General features: G+C 49.0%; 1 protein-coding gene across 3 annotated transcripts; it reads left to right on the top strand.

Moving 5' to 3' along the window:
* The first annotated feature begins 23 nt into the window (after positions 1-23).
* On the top strand, positions 24-15,605 carry LOC308578234 (U4/U6 small nuclear ribonucleoprotein Prp4-like). Of its 3 annotated transcripts, none has more exons than XM_081178477.1 (14): positions 24-74; positions 1,527-1,704; positions 6,781-6,967; positions 7,070-7,157; positions 7,347-7,426; positions 7,654-7,747; positions 8,193-8,287; positions 8,754-8,812; positions 9,664-9,787; positions 11,950-12,039; positions 12,636-12,758; positions 13,944-14,051; positions 14,457-14,575; positions 14,992-15,605. In XM_081178477.1, the coding sequence occupies exons 1-14, from the start codon at positions 51-53 to the stop codon at positions 15,183-15,185; spliced, it is 1,563 nt and encodes a 520-aa protein (XP_081034603.1). In that variant the 5' UTR covers positions 24-50; the 3' UTR covers positions 15,186-15,605. The 3 variants fall into 3 exon arrangements, with proteins under 3 accessions (XP_081034603.1, XP_081034602.1, XP_081034604.1); XM_081178476.1 differs by having other exon boundaries at positions 27-83; XM_081178478.1 differs by lacking the exon at positions 24-74 and adding an exon at positions 264-282.
* Positions 15,606-22,436: the final 6,831 nt, after the last annotated feature.

Genomic DNA, 22,436 nt, shown 5'->3' with positions numbered 1-22,436 from the left:
ATTCCCCCACTACAGAGCCCCGGTCTGAGAGCAGGGGTCGGGAAAGCGCCATGGCTGCGTCGCGGATCGCCGCGGTGAATAAGGCAGGGGGTTTGAAACTGGGATAGAATGTGGTTTCTTTGTTTAAAAAACGTGTATCTTTTCATAGAAATGATAAAATGAAAAATCTGTTTGAAAGACACCAGTGTCTACTTATTGACTGCAGTGACTAACGTAACCTCACGTCGGTAGTAAAAGTTTTTAGAGCGTAACGGATTGTATCCAACTAAAGCTCAATTCAAGGTTGGACTCATTTGAATTAATGAATATGACTCGCTTGCGGCTGTTAATTTCAGTGGCTCTCCTCTTTCAGTTGAGCTGAGTTGGGTGCAACTCAACGCTTCAGCTTCTGCCACAAAAGGCAAAATGTTATGCTTTAAGAGTTCTAATATTTCTGCTGCATTAAAACAACAAGGCATTCTTTGCCACCTTAAAGACTAACAAACGTTGTTGTTTCAAAACCACCTATTAGAGTGGACTTGTAGTCCATGAAAGTTTATGCCAGAATAAATATATATATATATATATATATATATATATATATATATATATATATATATATATATATATATATATATGTTAGGATTGTATCCAGTGCTATCTCTACACGGAGCAGACCCACTGAAATGAATAAACATAACCAATTCAAGCCCATTAGTTTTATTGGGCCTACTCAGAGCAAGACATGGATTTCCTTTGCTTTTAAAGTACAGTGGCACCTTGGGTTAAGAACTTAATTCGTTCTGGAGGTCCGTTCTTAACCTGAAACTGTTCTTAACCTGAGGTACCACTTTAGCTAATAGGGCCTCCTGCTCCCGCCGTGTGATTTCTGTTCTCACCCTGAAGCAAAGTTCTTAACCCGAGGTACTAGGTCTGGGTTAGCGGAGTCTGTAACCTGAAGCGTCTGTAACCTGAAGCGTCTGTAACCTGAGGTACCACTGTACCATGATACTCATGGACTAACAGGACTGTTCCTGTGGAATATTTTATGTTAGTCACTGTAATAAATATATTACCAAACAGTATAATCCTTAACAATGTCAACTCACAAGAAAGTCCTATTGAGTTCAGTAGTGCTGACTCCCACAGAGGTGGGCTTAGGGTTTTAGCCTTAATGATTAACAGTATGCTGGGATTCAAAACAAAATTGTCTCATGTACTGTTTGATGGGGTGGGGGCTGTCAGATGTGCGCAGATGTCATGAGTCAGGAGTATAGGGAGAGGGGAGCTGGTTACTGCCTTTTGGCTCCATTCCTCTCCAGCCTCCTCTTCTGCCTCAGTCTGGACTGCTCTCTGCCCCATGTCTCTTCCTGCTCACTAAAGCCTGTTGCCTCTTCTCCCTCTGACCATGCATCGCTGCCCCCCTGGCTCTGAGCCTTCTTCCCCAGTTCTCTGCATCAAGCCAGCCCATGACAGCAGGTGGGGGAAAATCCAAATTTGCTCTCTTCCTTCTCCATGTAGGCTACTGCTGAGTTTCCTTCTTGCAGGGTTCAAAAACAAAGGCTTCAGATCAAGGGGATGCTCCTCCAGCCAAGAAAGCCCCAATTTTCTATGGGAGCTTAGAGGAGAAAGAGCAAGAGCGTCTCCTCAAAGGGGAGTCTGGGTTGATGGGCAAGGATGCAGTCAAAGCAGCTATTGAGGCTGGCAACATCAATATCACCAGTGGTAAGAGATGGTAGTGAGCTGACTGGGAGATGGAAGGAAAAGGATGGAGGGAAGAACTGCTTAGTGGGGCTGATAATTTGTTTAGAATGCTTGTAAGCAGGCCATTTTCAGCAAATGCTCTCAGAGAAGTTCTCAGTTCAATACTAAAATTACAATTAAATCAGGAAGTCCTTTAAAACAAATCACACTAAAGCATTACACAGCATAATGAGATTAAACGAGATGCTGACATAAAACCACATGCAAACAAAGAAGACATTCACTTGGTGCTGACAGAATGCCACAACTAAGAAGCCTGTGTCATTGTCCACCATACTTCCAAGGGTGGTAGGACCTAGAATATATCTTAATGTTTGGGTGGGTTCATGTGGGAACAGGTAATCTTTCAACTAGCCTGGCCCCAACCCATTTGGGGCTTTGTAGGTCAAAATCTGCACTTTGGCTTGAGCTTGGCAATGAACTTTAATCCAGTGTATCTCTTTAGGACAGGCAAAATAGGTTCCATATGACCAGTCCCATTTATTTGCTTTAACTGTAGTTTCCAAGCAATCTTCAAAGGCAGCCCCAAGTACAGTGCGTTATAGTAATCAGCCCATGGATAAATGTGACCAGGCTATCTTTATCCCAGGGATGCTATCAGTTATACATACAGTGGTACCTCCAGTTACAAACCTAACCCGTTCCAGAGGTCCGTTCGTAACCGGAAACCGCTCGTAACATGAAGTGCGCTTCCGCTAATGGCACCTCCCGCTGCTGCCGCACCACCGGAGCGTGGTTTCTGCTCGCATCCCGGGACAAAGTTCACAATGAGGGGCATCTACTTTCGGGTTAGTGGAGCGCGTAACCCGAAGAATTTGTAAGGGGGACGGTTCGCAACATGAGGTACCACTGTAGTTCTTTACAGGAGAAAGCAAGCAAGAGACAAATCCCTGCCCTGAGGTCTTTATAATTTAAATCTAGATAGGGGTAGCAAAAAGCAAAACACTAGATGAGAAGGAGTGTCACAGGTGGCAGCAGATCAATGTGGGTAGGTTTCGTTTCAGGGGAACAAATGCTTGTTGGCTAGCTCCTGCGCATCTGCAGATCCTATTTGTTCCCTCTGGATATAAAAATGTGTACTTCCAGTGGCCATAAGAGATTGTGCTCTCTTACCCCCCTCCCCAGCAAAACATTAATTACATTTTGCCTTTGTATGAATGTTGATTTTAAGCCATTTGGGGAGCCAGTTTTGGCTGAAAAGAGGGATAATAATAATAATAAATTTTATTTATATCCCACCCTCCCCAGCCGAAGCCGGTCTCAGGGCGGCTAACAACAATCAAATAATCAGTCAAATAGTCACACAATCTAAAAATATTTCATTATGAAAATTAATTAAATCGAATTGATGGCAACCAATTAAGCAAAATTCTGTGCAGGTTGCCAGAGGAGGGAGTCAGGCTGTGCCCTGACCAAAGGCCTGGCGGAACAACTCTGTCTTGCAGGCCCTGCGGAAAGATGTCAGGTCCCGCAGGGCCCTAGTCTCTTGGGACAGAGCGTTCCACCAGTTTGGAGCCGCAGCCGAGAAGGCCCTGGCTCTAGTTGAGGCCAGCCTAACCTCTCTGAGGCCTGGGACCTTGAGGATGTTATTATTTGCAGACCGTAGGTTTCTCTGTGGGGCATACCAGGAGAGGCGGTCCCGTAGGTACGAGGGTCCTAGGCCGTATAGGGCTTTAAAGGTTAAAACCAGCACCTTAAACCTGATCCTGTACTCCACCGGGAGCCAGTGCAGCTGGTATAGTACCGGATGAATGTGCTCTCGCAGCGAAGACCCCATAAGGAGTCTCGCCGCGGCATTCTGCACCCGCTGGAGTTTCTGGGTCAGTCTCAAGGGCAGCCCCACGTAGAGCGAGTTACAATAATCCAGTCTGGAGGTGACCGTCGCATGGATCACAGTGGCTAGGTCAGGACGAGAGAGATAAGGTGCCAACTGCTTAGCTTGGCGGAGATGAAAAAATGCCGCCTTTGTTATAGCTGTAATCTGCGCCTCCATAGAGAGGGAGGTATCGAAGATTACACCCAAACTCTTAACAGACGGTGCTGGCACTAATTGCACCCCCGCAAGAGATGGGAGTTGCCCCCTCGATCCCATATCGTCCCGCCCCAGCCAGAGGACCTCTGTCTTCGAAGGATTTAACTTCAACCGGCTCCCACGTAACCATCCAGCCACAGCTTCCAGACATCTGGTCAGTGTGTCTGGGGCCGAGTCAGGATGGCCATCCATCAACAGATAGAGTTGGGTGTCATCAGCATACTGATGGCAACCCAGCCCAAAACTCCGGACAAGCTGGGCGAGGGGGCGCATAAAGATGTTAAAAAGCATCGGGGAGAGAATTGCACCCTGAGGCACTCCACACACCAAGGAGTGGCGTGATGACAATTCCCCCCCAAGCGCCACCCTCTGTCCCCGACCAGAGAGAAACGAGCGCAGCCATTGAAGGACTGTGCCCTGGATCCCCACGTCGGCAAGGCGGTGGTCCAGGAGTTCGTGATCGACCATGTCAAAGGCTGCTGACAGATCTAGAAGAATCAGCAGCCCCGACCTGCCTCGATCCAGCTGCCTGTGGAGATCATCTGTTAGGACGACCAGAGCCGTCTCGGTCCCATGACCAGCCCGGAAGCCGGACTGGAATGGATCCAGAGCAGATGTTTCATCCAGAAACCTACCAAGCTGTTCAGCAACCGCTCTCTCAATCACCTTACCCAGGAATGGAAGATTCGAGACCGGGCGGTAATTGGATAGATCTGAGGGATCTAATGATGTTTTCTTTAAGAGCGGACGCACCACCGCCTCCTTCAGTTCCCCTGGGAATAATTTGTTCCCCTGGGACAAATTGATGATATCCCCCAGGGGGCCCCGCACCTCGTCTGGACACGCTCTAATCAGCCATGACGGGCACGGGTCAAGAGGACAGGTGGTGGGCTTTCCAGCTTGGAGGAATCTGTCCACATCGGCTGGAGATATCCGGTCAAAGTGGTCCAATACTGGACCCGAGCACAGTCGAGGGGCCTCCAGTTCCTTTATTGTATCCAAATTGGCAGGGAGGTCATGGCGGAGCAACAGGACCTTCTCCGCAAAAAAGCTCGCAAATGCCTCACAGCTGTGTGTCAGATTGTTATTTAAATTTGGCTGTCCTTCAAGGGACGTTAAGAGACCGAATTATACTAAATAATTGCGCCGGGCGAGAGCTAGCGGATGCAATGGCGGCCGAGAAGTAAGACTTCTTAGCGGCCTTCACTGCCATCTCATAGGTTTTCATAAAAACCCTATAAGATGTTCTTGAGGCTCTGTCACGGGCACCCCGCCATACTCGCTCTAGCCGTCTGAGGTCCCGCTTCATTTTCCGAAGCTCCTCGGTAAACCAGGGAGCCCGGTTTCTGCGGGGTCGCAGAGGGCGCTTAGGTGTGATCTCATTGATGGCTGCCAGGAGCTGGGTATTCCAGCCCTCAACAAGCTCAGTCAATGAGTCGCCGGGGGAGCAAGGTCCCGCAAGGCTTGACGGAATCTATCCGGGTCCATCAGCCTCTGCGGGCGAGCCCAAATCGGCTCGCCACCTAAGCAGGGTGGGGGTGGAAAGTCAATCCTGGCTTTCAGAGCGTAGTGATCAGACCATGGCACCTTCATCGAAGGAGACATGATCACATCTATACCGGCGCCAAAGATCAAATCCAGCGTGTGGCCTGCTTGATGTGTGGGGCCCGAAACAAACTGGGAGAGCCCTACTGTCGCCATGGAAGACACCAGGTCCAGAGCCAGTGAGAAGGGAGTGGCATCAGCATGGAAGTTGAAGTCTCCCAATACCAATAGGTTAGGGAACTCCAAGGCCCAGCCGGCCACCGCCTCCAGCAGGCCTGACAGGGTGGCTGCTGGTGCGTTAGGTAGCCGGTACACCAGCCAGACAGCCAAGCTCTCCTCGGAGCCCCACACTAGACCAACACATTCAATGCCGGGGATCGATGGCGGTGGTAGAGCCCTGAAAGAACAATCTTCCCGGATTAATACTGCCACCCCTCCCCCGCGGCCCACAGTCCGTGACTGGTGGAGGACGGAGAAACCCGGGGGTGCAATCTCTCGTAAGGTAACAGTTACCCCTTCGCGCACCCAGGTCTCTGTCACACAAGCCAGGTCGACTCCCTGCGAGGTAAAGAAATCTCGCAGGGTAGTGGTTTTGTTGCCTATAGACCTGGCATTGCACAACACCAGTGAAGGAGGTGAGTAATCCTTGCTCACCCTACCCTTGTCTCTCGGGATGGGGCGCAGATTGGAAGGGGTACGAGCATATCCGTATCTCGATCCCCTTCGCCTATAACATCTGCCCCCACCGCCATACCTCCCTCGCCCCTCCACGGTAGCAATCCCAAGCCTCATACTAACCTCCATTTACAAAATAGAAAACAAAACAACCAAAACAATTATGCCCAAACAAAACCAGTCCCCACCCCACTCAAATGTCCAACCCCAAAACCAAAACAAGACGGAACAAACAAAAATACATAGATAAAAACCACCATTCACGGTGGTACAACAAAGTAAACAATAAAAACACCTTTAAAACAACTTAATATATATATAAACATCTTTAACATTTGCTGCAGATAATGAAATAATATAATATTATAAAAAACAACAACCCCCATTTAAGGTGCTGCAAATTAAAAGCAATTAAAACATTTAAAACTATTTTGTCCATTGCTGCCGGTAGCTGCTCAGTCCTCTAAACTGTAATGGTAGTGCAGGCCCCGCCCCCTAGGCCAGATGGAGTTGGCAGGAGAGGGAGCGGTCTTCCCAGCACTCACACAAGCAGCAACAGCAGCCGTCAAAGTCTTAAGCCACAGGCCTCACTGATAACATAAGCTTTGACCTGGACACTCAAGGAGCAGAGAGAGGTGACACAGCATATACCACATATTGTTGCTCTTTGAATGTGGCTTCATTGGAATGAAGCAAACTTTTGAAGTGAGGGTCAAGTGTTGAGGCTTTGTAGGGTCCTGTTGGGGTTGTATTTCCTATAACCTTTGGCTTTCTACTATGATCAGGTGAAGTTTTTGACTTGGAAGAGCACATCAGCGAGCGCCAGGCAGAGGTCCTGGCAGAGTTTGAGCGCCGGAAGCGTGCCAGGCAAATCAATGTTTCCACAGATGACTCTGAGGTCAAGGCCTGCTTACGAGCCCTCGGGAAGCCCATCACACTTTTTGGAGAGGGCCCTGCAGAAAGGAGGGAGAGGTGAGAGAGGATGAAATTGACTTGCTCTCACTTCCTTTTCCAGTTCATTGATGTGACTCATATAAACAAAGGCAAGTTAATCTTCACTTTATTTCTCAACAGGCTACGTAACATTCTGTCTGTGGTTGGCACAGACGCATTGAAGAAGACCCAAAAAGAAGATGAGAAGTCCAAGAAATCAAAAGAGGAGGTAATAAATTTTAAAGTGTGTTATGAGTGACAGCAGCTCTGGGGTTTCAAATGGGAGTCTTCACAAACCCTGGGAGCTCACACTTTCCCACTGAGCTCCGACCTTTCCCCTTAGCTATAAATGTGTGCCCACTATAGTACCCAAGTCTCACAAGAGATACCCACCCCTTTAATGTTTCATTTCTCTTAGTATCAGCAAACCTGGTACCACGAAGGACCAAATACCTTGAAGACGGCCAGACTGTGGATCGCCAACTACTCCCTCCCTCGGTAAGGGGCTGGGATTGAGAAATGCTAACGCAAACATTGATGAGGCCTTGTATATCTATTGTCCCTAACTAGAGTGGTGGTGATGGTTGAGAAATGGGGGATTTCAAACCCACCTCAAAAGACAGATGGCACGTGGCAGAAGAATTGTCACCATTACAACTTGTAGGCCTCTGCAAGGGTTGAATATGGGCAAGACCTGGTTGCATTAATTTTTGTTCCCTTCACAGGGCAATGAATCGATTGGAGGAAGCCCGGCTGCTCAAGGAGGTCCCTGAGGCCACACGGACTTCCCAGAAACAGGAGCTGCACAAATCTCTAAGGGTAAGTGGGACCCATCTCTGCTATGACTTAAAAGTTCTGGGCACTGGGCTGCTGCAGCCCAGAAGGCCCCCGAGATGCTGAGGTTCAAATGAGCTTGCAGAAGGCTTCTGTGCCTCTGCTCCTCCTCAGCATAATTCAATGGTAGATCAAATGCTTTGCATGTGGATGATCCCAGGTTGACTCCCTGGCATCTCCATCTCCTGGACAAGGAAAGATCTCTGCTGGTTGCTTGGAATTCAGCTGCCAGTTCAGAGCACATAACATTGCACTAAATGGGTCCCACAATTCAGCTCAGTAGGAAACACTACTGGGGGTGAGGTGGGGGAGCAGCCTGGGCAGGAAACGTCATCTCTTTTCTTTACCATCTCAGCGCCATCTCATTTTATTGAGCCCTTCATTTCCTCTGGTGGCAAAATATTATCTTTTTTTGTTGTTTTTCTTTCAGTCTTTGAATAATTTCTGCAGCCAAATTGGAGACGACCGCCCTATCTCCTATTGCAACTTCAGCCCCAACTCCAAGCTCCTGGCTACAGCTTGCTGGTAAACTTTGTTCTGCTTTTCATTATGTCCCTCCCAATCCTGCTAAGTTCTCCTATAGTGCACAGGAGAGGCTGCCTGAGCTGTTGGGAGCAGTCATAGAATCATAAAATTGTAGAGCTGGAAAGGATCCCGAAAGTCATCTTGTCCAACGCCCTGTAATTAGCAAGTTCTGGAAGGCTATTGTGGGAGTAGTTTTTAGAATGTGATAGTTCTGTGGGTGCATTTTATCATTTTGTTGAAGGTTGTTTTTAGACTTGCTATCTTCTGTTTTGTTTTTAGACTTGTTATCTTGCAACTGAATTTTGCTTGGTTTTTATATGTGTTTGGTTTTTTTTTTACTCTCTTAGCTTCCTTGATTGCTTTTGTTTGATTGGTTTTGTTTGTAAAACAGAAAGACAAGGGATAGAAAACATTTTAAGATAAAATAAAATGCCAGTCAGTTTTCCTTCTGCCTTTTCTCTCCCAGGAGTGGCCTCTGTAAACTGTGGTCAGTGCCGGATTGTAATCTCATCTGCACTTTGCGAGGTATAGTATCTGACTCCCACCGCACCCATTGCCAAAGCAGCCTGCTTTTCTCTTATCTTCCCTCAAATGACTGGAGCAATTACAGTATATGGCTGATTAGGAGCATAAGGCTACATGGGTGGGAGGCTATGAATTTTGAGAGTGGTGCTGTGCAAACTTCTTCCTTTATTTGTTTGTCCCCCTTGGGCTTGGGTGAGATGGCATTCCTTTCTGGAAGACAGCCTTGACTCTAATAATCAGTGTTGGGAGTCATATCCTATAGGTCCACTGCTTAGCTGCTGACTAATTCAGAGCATGGGAACGTCAGACCCGTGGGCCACATGTGGCCCTCACAGCCTCTCTGGCCCTTGGGGCTCTCTTCAAACTGCACCAACCCTGCTTGGCACCCTCCTTTAGTGTTTTTACTTGGGTGGAATGTGGCCTTGAATTCTGATCAGGCCTGGAAGGAGACTAGAAATGGGAGTGTGAAGGCAGGTAGCCTACTATACAAAGGGAAAAGCTGCATTTGTTGCTCCACCTTCTTTTGCTTTTGGCCCCTCCCACTATTGGCATGCAGCAGAAGACACTCAAGAAGGGCGTGAAGCAGGGAGAGTGAAGTGTGTGGCCTGAGGGGAAAGAGTGAATTAGTGTGGGGAGAGTGCCAAGGACCAAAGTGGAAGGCCTTGAGAGCCACATTTGGCTTACAGGGCCAAGGTTCCCCACCCCGGCTTTAGCACAAAAACTAAATTTGGAGTGATTCCCAGTCAAAGAGTCTCTTTGGAGCAATAGGAAGAGGCCCAGACTCAGACAGAGGAAGCAAGCTTAAAATTGGCTGGCTCTCAAACTGTCTGTCTGTCTCGTCTGTTCCCAAGGGCACAACACCAACGTTGGAGCCATTGTCTTTCACCCAAAGGCAACCATCTTCCTGGACAAGAAGGACGTCAACCTGGCTTCATGCGCAGCAGATGGCTCTGTCAAACTCTGGAGTCTTGAAAGGTACGCCTGGGCCCAGGAAAATCAGTTGCCTTCCCTTCCTTATTTTATTGGCTGCTGCGGGTGGTAGAGAAAAATATTAAAGAATGGCTTCCTGCTTAACCTCCTTCTGCAACAAACAAAACACTAACACAAGTGATTGAGGCAGGGGCATGACCACACCATACTTTTAAAGCACATGGCTCCCCCCAAAGAATCCTGGGAGCTGTAGTTTGTTACAAGTGCTGGGAATTATAGTCCTGTGAGGGTGAACTATAGTTCCCAGAGTTATTTTGCTGTGGGTGCTTTTGGGGGCCTGATCCAGCAGTGCTCCTCTCTCCTTATAATGAGGCTTCTTTTCTGTGTTACTGTTTCTAAACCTTTATAGAGACACGAGTTTGCTTGGCTTATTGGTTGTGCCCCCTGGCCCAAACTGTGAGGTGGGGGGTTCCCACTTCTCCCCCATGTCATACTTGTCTTACTTTTTACACCTCTTGTCTTGCTATGTCCCCAGATAGGCTGCATTTGTTCCAACAGTCAAGGCACTGTGACTCTTGGGGAAGGCAGTTGATTCTGTCAGTGCGTTATCCAAGGAAACAGAGAGAGAGCAGATTCTTTAATTGGGCCTCAGGGAAGAGGTTTATTTCTGTCAGATACTGTTGCTGTGGGCCGAAGCATCAGTGGTGGTAAATTCGCACTCCTTCTCTCAGTCTTGGGTGCCTGTGAGGTCATAGAATCATAGAATCATAGAATTGTCAAGTTGGAAGGGACCACAAGGGTCATTGAATCCAACCCCCTGCAATGCAGGAATCTTTTGCTCAAACTCATATTTAGTGATAGATTTTTTCCCACCTGTTGAACTCGAGACCCTCTTATGCAACAGTAAGGGACCTGTGGCCCATGGGCCTGACTGGGCCTGGCAGGGAACCTGATATGGCCCATGGGGCCATTTTTGCCAAGCCACACCTGCCCCACCCCTGACATCTTGTATAACATGGGGCAGGTAAAGACACGGCCGCAAAAGGAACAAGTAGAAGAGCTTTAAAACATGTTGTTCTGGGGCCATTCTGTGGCTTGTTATATTGATGTCAAATTCAAACCCCACTGGGCTAGGCTTCCTTCTGGAGTTCCCTGAGTTCCTTCACCTTTTGTTTAAGAAAGTCAGGGTTGCGTGTACAGGACTGGATCATTCCAGCAACAAGGGGGCTCAATCAAACTGAAGAGAGCAGCTACAGTAAGTGGAGCTGGTCTAGTAGCTCTTATACTTGAGGAAGTATTAGGACTTCCTCCTGCCAATGAGGTTACTGGTTCACTATCCAGTTGCTTTCTTTTGGAACACAGGGTTGTAGACCCATTGAAATGCATGGACATGCATTAATTTCACTGGGTCTACTCTGAAATGAACTGAATTGAATACAACCCCATAGGAAGCTGCTTTATAGCAAGCCAGACTAATTGCCTCTCAAGGCCACTGTTGTCTGCTCTAACAGGCAGTGGCTCTCCACAGTTTCAGGTGGGAGGATTTCCCAGCCGTACTTGGAGACACCAGGGATTGAATCTGGGATTCTTTTGCCTGCAGAGTGTGTCTACCACTGAGCCACAACTGCTCTGCTTGGGCAGGCAGGGTTTTCCCTTCTGTTTCGAATGCCCTTTGATTACTTTAATATTTGTACTTTGCAGCCCTGGGAACAATGGGGAGTAGCCTACATGAAGCATCCCAAGCTGCCTGTGTATTTTTGCAGCCAGTCAGAGACAGCATTGTTTGTTTACTTGTGAACTAGTTTTGCAAAGCCCCGTCACAACATATTTTAGGCTTGAAAGGCAGCAAGCAGTGTACAAATCTTATACAGTAGTATACTATGACTAAGCTGTTAATAAAGTCATTGGATAAAGCCAAGCTAGTCTGTGAATCTTTCAATAACAACTGAAACATTTTTCTCTTCTGGGCACCCTTCAGGGGGGTCACTTACCAGTGGTGGGTGGAGTAACTACTGTAAATTTTACCTTCACACAGCAGATTAGTTTCTGTACACCCCCCCCCCTCTGTCCTCCAGCCAGCCAGCTGGATCCACCCATCGCACCTTTCCCTTTCTCCTATTCTGTATTGCTCCCTCTTTATTTTAGTCTCTCTTATGGGACAGTCAGCATCATCAAGAATTTGCCGTGAGATGTTGTGTTTCTTTCAGTGATGAACCAGTGGCTGACATCGAGGGACACACAGCGAGAGTAGCCCGGGTGGCATGGCATCCCTCTGGCAGGTTTCTGGGCACCACCTGGTAAGTCAGAGGAGGGGGTGCTGCCCAAAGGGCCACACATGGCACCTGGTCTAATTTCTTGTGGGTAGCAAGGAGGTGAATAAATAGGGAAATGATGTGATGGAGAAAGAGGAAGAGCAGAGAGCAGCAGAAAGAAAAGGAAGAAAAGAGAGTTCCTTCCATTGTTAGTAGTCTCACCACCACTGGCAATGCCACCACCATGGGTTACCTTCGAAATAATTCTGCCCTCGATAGAAAAACAGTTGTTGTCATCCCCTTGTGATATGTTACTTCTTTCCACTCAGCCCAGCACTCATTACACAAGACTGGAAAGTGAGAGGTCAGAATGGGAGGAAGCTGCAGTTGAAGATCCCAATACTGAGCAGAGAATTGAATTATGTGTCCTAAATGCTACACATATCCCTGTATCAGTTGGCTGATTGTCTAAGTTTGTGGGGGCCAGGGGCAGATTAGATTAATTCCATGGTCTTAGCTTGTAGTGGAGATCAGGATAGACAATCCAGCCACCTGCTTGAACTTCGGGGGGGGGGGACCTGTTGGGGCCTTGTGAGATATTCACTTGAGTCTTTGTCTCTTCTCCACCTCCCCCCCTGCAGCTATGACCACTCTTGGCGCCTGTGGGACCTGGAGGCTCAGGAGGAAATCTTGCACCAGGAGGGGCACAGCAAAGGAGTTTACGACATCACCTTCCATGTTGACGGCTCCCTTTCTGCCACTGGGTAAATCTACATGCATGTGCAAGTCCTAACCCTCCCTGGGGGTGTCACTGAGCAAGTATCAGCCAGTCAGTAATGATGCTCATTCTTGCTAGTTCTAAAATGCCAGAAAAGAGAGAGAACTGGTTGGGATTCTACCTTCAGAAGATCCCACTCAAGTCTTCACTCCTGGAGCTAAAAAGTCACAGGGTGGAAATTCTAATGAGGGAGGGGCCATAGCTTCGATAAGAGCGTCTGCTCTGCGTGGAGAAAGTCACAGCTTCAATCCCCAATGGTTATCTTCCTATCTATAATCCTGGAGAGCAGCTGCCAGTCAGTGTAGACACTACTGAATTAGATGGACCAATGTTCTGACTCATTTCTAGGAAACTTCCTTTGTTCCTAATAGCTTGACTGTATTCCTGAGTTTATACTGCTCATTAAAATAAAAGTTTCAACTTTTTAGGGCAATATTAAGATTTGCCCCATCATTGTTCTTAATTTGCAAATTCTGATCTGGGCAGCTCTTGCTTTAGCTTGTTTGTAATTGAGTCGATCCTTCATTGTCATGTAACTATGCTTTGGAACTCCCTTCCTATTGACATTAAGCAAGCTATATAGTTGTAGGCACCTGCTGAATCCTTTTTTTTTTTTTTTGGCTTGAAAAGCCTACCCAAGTGCATAATTTAGTTACTTTGTTTTTAAAGTTCTACTTATTTTTATGCGTGTTTATAATGCCAATGGCTTTTAGGTATATTTGCTTTTTAATTGTTCTGTAGATTTTAGCTATGTTTCACGTTCAGTTTTTGTACTCCTCTTAGATAACTTTTTGATTTAAGTGCATAATAAATATTCTAAATCTATGCAAACAAAGTGTGCTAATTAGACTTTCCTACATGTGATTTGCCAGGTAGGTCAGATCTGGGTCCTGCTTGCAAAACCTTGGAACTGCAGACAGGAGGTGGTAGTAACATGGGAGGCAATCCGAGCTGCATTGCAGAAAGGCTTTGCTCCAATTTAACAACTGTGGTTCGCAGAAGCTCCTTTGGCTCCTGTTTAGTGATGTTAAGAGGCATCCAGCCTAGGTGACAACTAAAGAGGAAAGAAGATCCAAAGATGGCTTTAAGTGATGCCTCTTATTCAGAGTGGAAGCATGGGAAGGGGGTTGTGTGAGAAAGAGATTGTTTGACGTTTTTCTCTTCCTTTCAGTGGCCTTGATGCATTTGGCCGCGTGTGGGATCTGCGCACAGGGCGTTGTATCATGTTTTTGGAGGGTCATCTCAAGGAGATCTATGGGATCAACTTTTCCCCTAACGGGTAAGAACCAATTTGCCTTCCCCTCTTGGGGTGCAGGTCTTAATATTGACACACAGACAACTAACTTCTGCTCGGAGTAGATTAATTGAAATTAATGGAACTAATTTGGTCTGCATGCACACTATACATTCAAAGCACATTTCCCACCCCAAATCACCCTGGGAATTTTAGTTTCCCCCTCACAGAGCTTATAATTCCCTATGCCCTTAGTAAACTACAGTTCCCAGGATTCTTTGGCAGAAGCCGTGTGCTTTAAATGTATGATGGGTACATAGCCTTCCCCCCTCCTCCAATATATTTTATTAAAGCTTTTTCATAATCATGTAGGATTATGAATAGGGCTGAAACTGGGAACAACCCCCTTGCACGCAAACCCGAATTCCTCCTCTTCCGTACTTCTCATAGGTACCACATTGCCACTGAAAGCGGCGACAACACCTGTAAAGTGTGGGATCTCCGCCAGAGAAAGTGCATCTACACCATCCCTGCCCATCAGAACCTGGTGACCGGAGTGAAGTTTGAACGTAAGTCTCTGTAGCTGCTAATGCCTTTTCCCAGAAACTGAGGATATATAATGGGTTGAAAAGTACCTTGTCTGTGGTTTCCATGTGCAACATAGATTCCCAAGACTTGGATATATACCGCTCCCCACCCTCCCCAAATACACTGGCTCTTGAGAATAGCCTGTATGCTCTGTCACTCACCCTCCCTCTTCCTGCATCCCCCGTTCCCTGCTTATGGTTGGCTTTTGGGTAAGGTTTTGGGGAAACTGGTAGCACTCTGGAAGTTGTTGGACTCCCATCAGCCCCAGCCAGCATAGCTAATGGTCATGGACGATGGGAGTTGTAGTTCCTCACCCCTGCTGTAAGTGGTAAATCTCTATATTACCTCCTTAGTCCTCCTCCCCACTTCCTGTTATTTTTCTCTTTCCGCCACCCAGCAAATCATGGCAACTTCCTGCTTACTGGATCTTACGACAACACAGCCAAGGTCTGGACGCACCCAGGCTCATCCCCGCTGAAAACCTTGGCAGGACACGAGGGCAAAGTCATGGGCTTGGACATCTCCCTGGACGGGCAGCTGATCGCCACATGCTCTTATGACAGGACTTTCAAGCTTTGGATGGCAGAGTAGGCGGAAGGAGCATTTCTGCCGGATTGGCCCTGCCCAGCTCCCGCAGCCAAGGAAGGCAGCCTGCTGTGACTCCCTGGGCCTCCGCTGCAGATCAGGGCATGGTTTGATGCACTTCTGGGATACTGCCTCCTCCTAACACATGCACACACCCTCTGGTCAGGCCAAGCTGAGTTTGAGAATGCCTTTCCTATTGCATTTTGCTTTAGTTGTGTACTCTCCTCTCCCTTCCCTGTGGAATTGGCTTGCATTGATCCAGCACTACCAACCTTTAGGAATACCCAGGGTGCTAACAGAGATGGTAGGGTGGGTTGTTCTGGTTGTTATTTTGGAGTGGGGTCACAGCTTCTTCTCACTCGGACAGAGACTTTTCTTGAAAAACGACACCCTAACATTAAAGCAGAGTGGCTGCTTGAAAATGGTGACGCCTGTGTGGGTTGCGTTTTTGACACATTTCTTGAGCCAAACAGCCTCTGGTGATGGGGTGCCTCCCCTGCCCCACCCATCAGTGCTCAGCTTTCCTATTATCACTCCTGCATTCATAGAATCATAAAGTTGGTAGGGACCTTAAGGATCATTAGCCCAGGAATGGTGAAACCACAGGCCCCCTAAGCCAGATGTGGCCCTCCAGGCTTCCCTGCCTGGCCCTCAGGACTCTCCCCTGGCCACAACCCTCCACAAACCATGTTTCACATCCTCCCTGAGAGTTTTTGCCTGGCAGGAATGCGTTCTTTCACTCTGATAATACTTCTTGAATCCTGACAAGACAGAAGTACTGTTTTTGGGGGACAGGGGGCGGGCTGGTGTGGAGGACTCCCTGGTCCTGAATGGGGTAACTGTGCCCCTGAAGGACCAGGTGCGTAGCCTGGGAGTCATTTTGGACTCACAGCTGTCCATGGAGGCGCAGGTCCTCAGTGTCCGGGCAGAACGATGGGGGTGGAGACGCTCCTTCAGGTATACTGGGCCGAAGCCATTTAGGGCTTTAAAGGTCAGCACCAACACTTTGAATTGTGCTCGGAAACGTACTGGGAGCCAATGTAGGTCTTTCAAGACTGGTGTTATGTGGTCTTGGCGGCCGCTCCCAGTCACCAGTCTAGCTGCCGCATTCTGGATTAGTTGTAGTTTCCAGGTCACCTTCAAAGGTAGCCCCACGCAGAGCGCATTGCAGTAGTCCAAGCGGGAGATAACCAGAGCATGCACCACTCTGGCGAGACAGTCCGCAGGCAGATAGGGTCTCAGCCTACGTACCAGATGGAGCTGGTAAACAGCTGCCCTGGATACAGATTTGACCTGTGCCTCCATGGACAGCTGTGAGTCCAAAATGACTCCCAGGCTGCGCACCTGGTCCTTCAGGGGCACAGTTACCCCATTCAGGACCAGGGAATCCTCCACACCTGCCCGCCTCCTGTCCCCCCAAAACAGTACTTCTGTCTTGTCAGGATTCAACCTCAATCTTTTAGCCGCCATCCATCCTCCAACCGCCTCCAGACACTCACACAGGACCTTCACCGCCTTCACTGGTTCTGATTTGAAAGAGAGGTAGAGCTGGGTATCATCCGCATACTGATGAACACCAAGCCCAAACCTCCTGATGATCGCTCCCAGTGGCTGCATGTAAATGTTGAAAAGCATGGGGGAGAGGACAGAACCCTGAGGCACCCCACAAGTGAGGGCCCAGGGGTCTGAACACTCATCCCCCAACACCACTTTCTGAACACGGCCCAGGAGGAAGGAGCGGAACCACTGTATATATAAACAGTGCCCCCAGCTCCCAGCCCCTCAAGACGGTCCAGTAGGATGTTATGGTCGATGGTATCAAATGCCGCTGAGAGATCCAGCAGAACTATTAAACAGCTCTCACCTTTGTCCCTAGTCCGCCGGAGATCATCAACCAGTGCGACCAAGGCAGTTTCAGTCCCACGGTGAGGCCTGAATCCCGACTGGAAGGGATCCAAATGGTCCGCTTCTTCCAGGCGTGCCTGGAGTTGTTCAGCAACCACTCGCTCAATCACCTTGCCCAAGAATGGAAGATTTGAGACTGGGCGATAATTGGCCATCGTGGCCGCATCTAAAGATGGTTTTTAAGAAGCGGTTTAATAACCGCCTCTTTCAGCAGGTCTGGGAAGGCTCCCTCACAGAGGGAAGCATTCACCACCCCACGAAGCCCATCGCCCAGTCCTTCCCGGCTAGCTTTTATAAGCCAGGATGGGCAAGGATCCAGGAGACAGGTGGTTGGCTCCACTCGTCGAAGCAGCCTGTCCACATCCTCGGAGGTAACAGGTTGGAATTGATCCCACGCAACTTGACTAGACAGAACTCTAGCACTCTCCCGCCCTGCTCCCACGGTGGAGTCTACCTCTTCCCGAATCTGAGCGATTTTATCTGCAAAAAACTTTGCAAAATCATTGCAGGAGAACATGTGGCCCGTATTGGGCCCCGATGTTGCAGGTGGTTCCGCTAAATTGTGAACCACCTGAAAAAAACCACATACTTTTATGCTGTGCTTTATGCTTTTTAAAAGTTTTGTAAGTTGCTTGGAGACGCTTTACATGGCAATCAGTTAACAGGCTGAACATTTAATAAACGTTACCTTACAGGGCTTTTGTAAGGATTATCATTGGGAGGTAGCTACATGCTATTATACACTATGGTAGGCACAACTGCCTACCAAAGTCCTCAAAGGTTCTTCACAGGCTTTTCCACATTAATTCTTAGAAACAGCCCTGTAAGGTAGGTCAGCACTATTATTATACCTGGGGCCAAGAACATGAGGGGGAATGGCTTGCCTGATGCTGAGATTTGTAGTGGGATTCAGAAATCATGGTGAACAAACTTCATGAAGAAGGTGGTGTTGAATAATTGCCCCCAGGTGGACCAGAAGGAAAGCTCAGCTAGCTATTCATTCTGTCCTTTAAATAAGCCTGAAAATGACTTTAAATATTCATAGTACAGCTTCCTTTTCTGTCAAAATGATGAACACCAGGGGTAGAAAATCAGCCTCAACTCCAACTCCCATCAGCCCCAGTCAGCATTGCTAAAGATTCTGGGAGTTGTAGTCTGACAACAGCTGGGAGATCAGTTTCCCCAGAGAACTGCCTCCTCCCACATGAATGCCAAGATCATCCTAAATTTGCCATTTTTGCCATCTTAAAAATTAAATGGTAATGGACTGGATGAGAGCCAACAAACTGAAGCTTAATCCACATAAGACTGCCTTGGTCACACTGGTTGATGATCTCCGGCGGGCTAGGGACAAGGGTAAAAGCTGTTTCCTTGTTCCGCTGGATCTCTCAGCAGCTTTTGATACCATCGACCATGACATCCTTCTGGACCATCTGGAGGGGTTGGGAGCTGGGGGCAGTGTTTTGCAGTGGTTCCGCTCCTTCCTCCAGGGCCGTGCCCAGAAAGTGGTGTTGGGGGATGAGTGTTCAGACCCCTGGGCCCTCACTTGTGGGGTGCCTCAGGGTTTTGTCCTCTTCCCCCATGCTTTTTAACATCTACATGAAGCCGCTGGGAGAGATCATCAGGGGGTTTGGGCTTGGTGTTCATCAGTATGCGGATGATACCCAGCTCCACCTCTCTTTCAAATCAGAATCAGTGAAGGCGGTGAAGGTCCTGTGTGTCTGGAGGCGGTTGGTGGATGGCAGCTAACAGATTGAGGTTGAATCCTGAAAAGACAGAAGTACTGTTTTGGGGGGACAGAGGGCGGGCTGGTGTGGAGGACTCCCTGGTCCTGAATGGGGTAACCGTGCCCCTGAAGGACCAGGTGCGCAGCCTGGGACTCATTTTGGACTCACAGCTGTCCATGGAGGCACAGGTCAAATCTCTGTCCAGGGCAACTGTCTACCAGACTCATTTGGTACGCAGGCTGAGACCCTACCTGCCCACGGACTGTCGTGCCAGAGTGGTGCATGCCCTGGTTATCTCCCGCTTGAACTACTACAGTGCACTCTACGTGGGGCTACCTTTGAAGGTGACCCAGAAACTACAACTAATCCAGAATGTGGCAGCTAGGCTGGTGACTGGGAGTGGCCGCCAGGACCATATAACACTGGTCCTGAGAGATCTGCATTGGCTCCCAGTACGTTTCCGAGCACAATTCAAAGTGTTGGTGCTGACCTTTAAAGCCCTAATGTGATGGCCTGGGAATCCGATTCAGAGGCTGAACCGGAGGAATCCCAGCCTGCACAGGAGTCCCCGCCTCCAGGGCTGGCTGAGCTGGGGCAGGGCCTTGATTCTGAAGCGCCTGCACCTCAGGAGCAGGCACCAGGTGAATCCACTCTGGCTCCGGAGGTGATTGAGGACACATTGCCTACAGGTGCGCCTCTCCCAGCCCTGTCAGGGGAAAATGAGTCTCCCCCTGGGTCCAGTAACCCACCGGCCTCTCCTGAGCTGCAGAGGCTCAGGACAGAGAGGTGGAGGGAACTGGTTTCTCCCAGGAGGAGTGCTCGCCTTAAGGCCAGGAGAGGCGGGTCACCTGGGGGCCGGGACTGCCCCCGGCCTCAGAGAAGATAAAGGCCAGTCAGCCCGGTCCCAGGTTGCGGGAGCAACGTCATTGAAGAGCTGTTTCGGCCAGCACCCAGTCCTGTTCCTGTCCTTGCCCGGCTCCTCGCTGTGGACCCCGCTTCGCTCGTGGAGAACTGTCTGCCGACCCTCGACTCAGGTCCTGGACCTCGCCCCACGGTAACTATGGCAACGGAGAGGTCAGAGTTGCCATGAGTTCCAAGAAAAACAAACATGGAGTCCAGCACGCTTCCCTTTGCGCAGCTCTGCTGTCTGTCCATGCTGATCCAAAAATCCTTCCTGCCTCTCCCTCTTGCCGGTAGCAGAGATAAACACAGCGGTGAAGCAATTGCAGCATGTGGGTGAATAATTCAGAACTGACACAAAGCGTTCCTTATCTTGTTAGCCTTTAATCATGAAGTAAACCAGATCTTAAATCTGTCCCGGTGACAACGCACACATCTTGCGTCCTCTCTCCGCAAAAGCGAAACCAGACTGAAACACGTAGCGTCAAACCACTCCCGTATGTGTTTCTAACCACGCCTCAGGAAAGAGACGTCACCAGAACTCCTTAACCCTGTGAGTTCTGAAACCAATAACACCCCCTCTCGTCTCGAACCCTGAGGGAAACTGTGAACCCCTATTTACAGACCTCTTTGAGTTCAACTCACCTCCCATTGCCTTTTGCCTCCCACTGGCATCTATCCCAGGCAATTGTTGAATCCCTTCCACACTCCCAGAATCACACTGTGCGAAACCAACCCACGCATTGGTGACCTGAAACCTTTCCGGTGGAATCCCCTTTTTGGTCCGAGTTGACCGCCAGAGTACAACCTCGGGCGCTCCTCCTGACCCACTGGGGTCAGCAAGTGTGTCTCCCAGCACAGAGGACTCCCCCTCTGACTTGCTGCGTCTTCGGGCCTCCTGCACTTGGCTAACAGGAGATGAAGGCTCACTTTTGGGTTCCATCTTAACCTGTGGAGAAACCCACCCCTGTGCTTGACCATCATCAGCAACCTGGTCATCAGCAACAGGCTCCGCCTCTGACTCTCCTTCCTCCCTTTCTTCCTCCCTTTTCTCCCCCTCAGAATCGGACAGACATTCTGAGAGAAAATCAGAACCATACCTAGGCTGTGACCAACCACCCTGCTCAAAGAACTCAGCATGCTTGCTGACCAGCAGCTTGGTCTGATCACCCTCTGGGTATGCAAACTTCCACCCATTTGTTGCAGGATCATACCCACAGAAGATCATGTCCTGGCACCTAGGACCACCCTCCTTCCGTTGCGCTGTTGGTATCGGCACTGAAGCCCTAGACCCAAACGAACGGAAGAAATGCACCTGTGACTTCCTCTTGTGCAACAGAAAATACGGTGTGTCACCTACATCATGATTGTAGGACCTGTTAAAAACAAAGCTGGCAAATTTCCAAGCTTCACTCCAAAAGCTCTGAGGCAACCCAGAGTCACACAGTAAAACCCTGACAGCTTCAGCCAGTGCTTCACTCCTGTGCTCTGCCATGCCTCTCTCTTGAGGAGACTTTGCACCCGTCACCTGGTGACGAATTCCCTTTTCCTTGAAGAATTCCTTCAGAGCAGACCCAGTGAATTGTGACCCACGGTCGTTCCTGAACTCTTGCACCTTGGTGGAGAACCTTAGTTCCACCTCCGCAACCCAATCCTGGATCAGTTGCGCTGCCTCCCTCTGTGACCTGAGAGAGAAACACCATAAATTCTGAGAAAAATCATCTGCCATCGTTAGCAGAAACCTGGCCCCACCCAGACTCTCACACTTCATGGGTCCTGTAAGGTCTGTGTGAACCAACTCAAAAGGTTTTGTGGTTACCCTCTTTACCCCGGGAAACCCGCACCTTTGAACCTTGCTGCATGCCCTGCACACTAGGGATCCCTCACATGGTGTGATTTTACAACCTTTGGTGCAGCCTGGCAGCCTCTTAACATCTTCCAGACAAGCATGAGACATTCTCTTGTGCCATACATGAACACATGAATCATGACTGGGAACACTAGCACACTGCGCCTGTGCTTTTCCTGCATTCCCCCCACCCTCCAGAGGTGTCTCCAGAACAAAGAGATTGCCCTTGCCTTCCACGTTGACAAGCAGCTTCCCCCCTCTGGAAATAGAACAGGTGTTATTTTCAAAACAAATTTTGTACCCCTGCTTCGCCAAAGCAGGTATCGATAACAGGCAACACTTCATCCCTGGTACAATGAAACACTCCAGCTCCGCCTGCAAAACAGAAACATATACATTTGCAGCATTAGAAACTTTTCGTTTTGTCCCGTCAGCTAATGTGACAGCAGTTCCAGTTAAAACAGCCCTGCAATTCCGCAGCTCCCCAGCAGATGGCGTCCCAATGAGGTGATGACTGGCACCCGAATCCAACACCCACTTCACATCTGTGTTCCTGCTGGCATTGTTTTTCAAAGTTGCCATAGCAGCAACAAACGTCCCGCTGCCGCCTCTGTCCTTGGCAGCGTCCGAAACCGCAACATCCTGCGTTGCTCTGAAGACTGGACTTATCTCAGAGTTCCCAGACAACTCTGCAGGCCTTATCTCCCTCTGCAGCAGATGTCTGACCTTGAAGCATTTAGCTCTGTCCTGTTTCCCAGGCTTCGACTCACGACGCAAACAACTCTTGGCAGCCTTTGGAAAAAGAGGCTTTTCTGTTCTTTTACTGCTCACTGCCCCCCCACTGCTCCCAGGGCTCCCAGGACGCTTTCCTGCACC

This window comes from Podarcis bocagei, assembly GCF_964188305.1.
Source record: "Podarcis bocagei genome assembly, chromosome: W".
NCBI lineage: Eukaryota > Metazoa > Chordata > Lepidosauria > Squamata > Lacertidae > Podarcis > Podarcis bocagei.
The sequence above is the reverse complement of the archived record's forward strand: the minus strand, read 5'-3'. Positions and strand labels throughout refer to the sequence as shown.

Bases quoted from the DNA above. Each gene is read 5' to 3' on its own strand.
- LOC308578234 (XM_081178476.1), top strand. From the start codon at position 51: ATGGCTGCGTCGCGGATCGCCGCGGTGAATAAG. The intron at 6,968-7,069 runs GTGAGAGAGGAT...ATTTCTCAACAG, and splicing joins CCTGCAGAAAGGAGGGAGAG to GCTACGTAACATTCTGTCTG. The intron at 7,748-8,192 runs GTAAGTGGGACC...TTTTTCTTTCAG, and splicing joins AGCTGCACAAATCTCTAAGG to TCTTTGAATAATTTCTGCAG.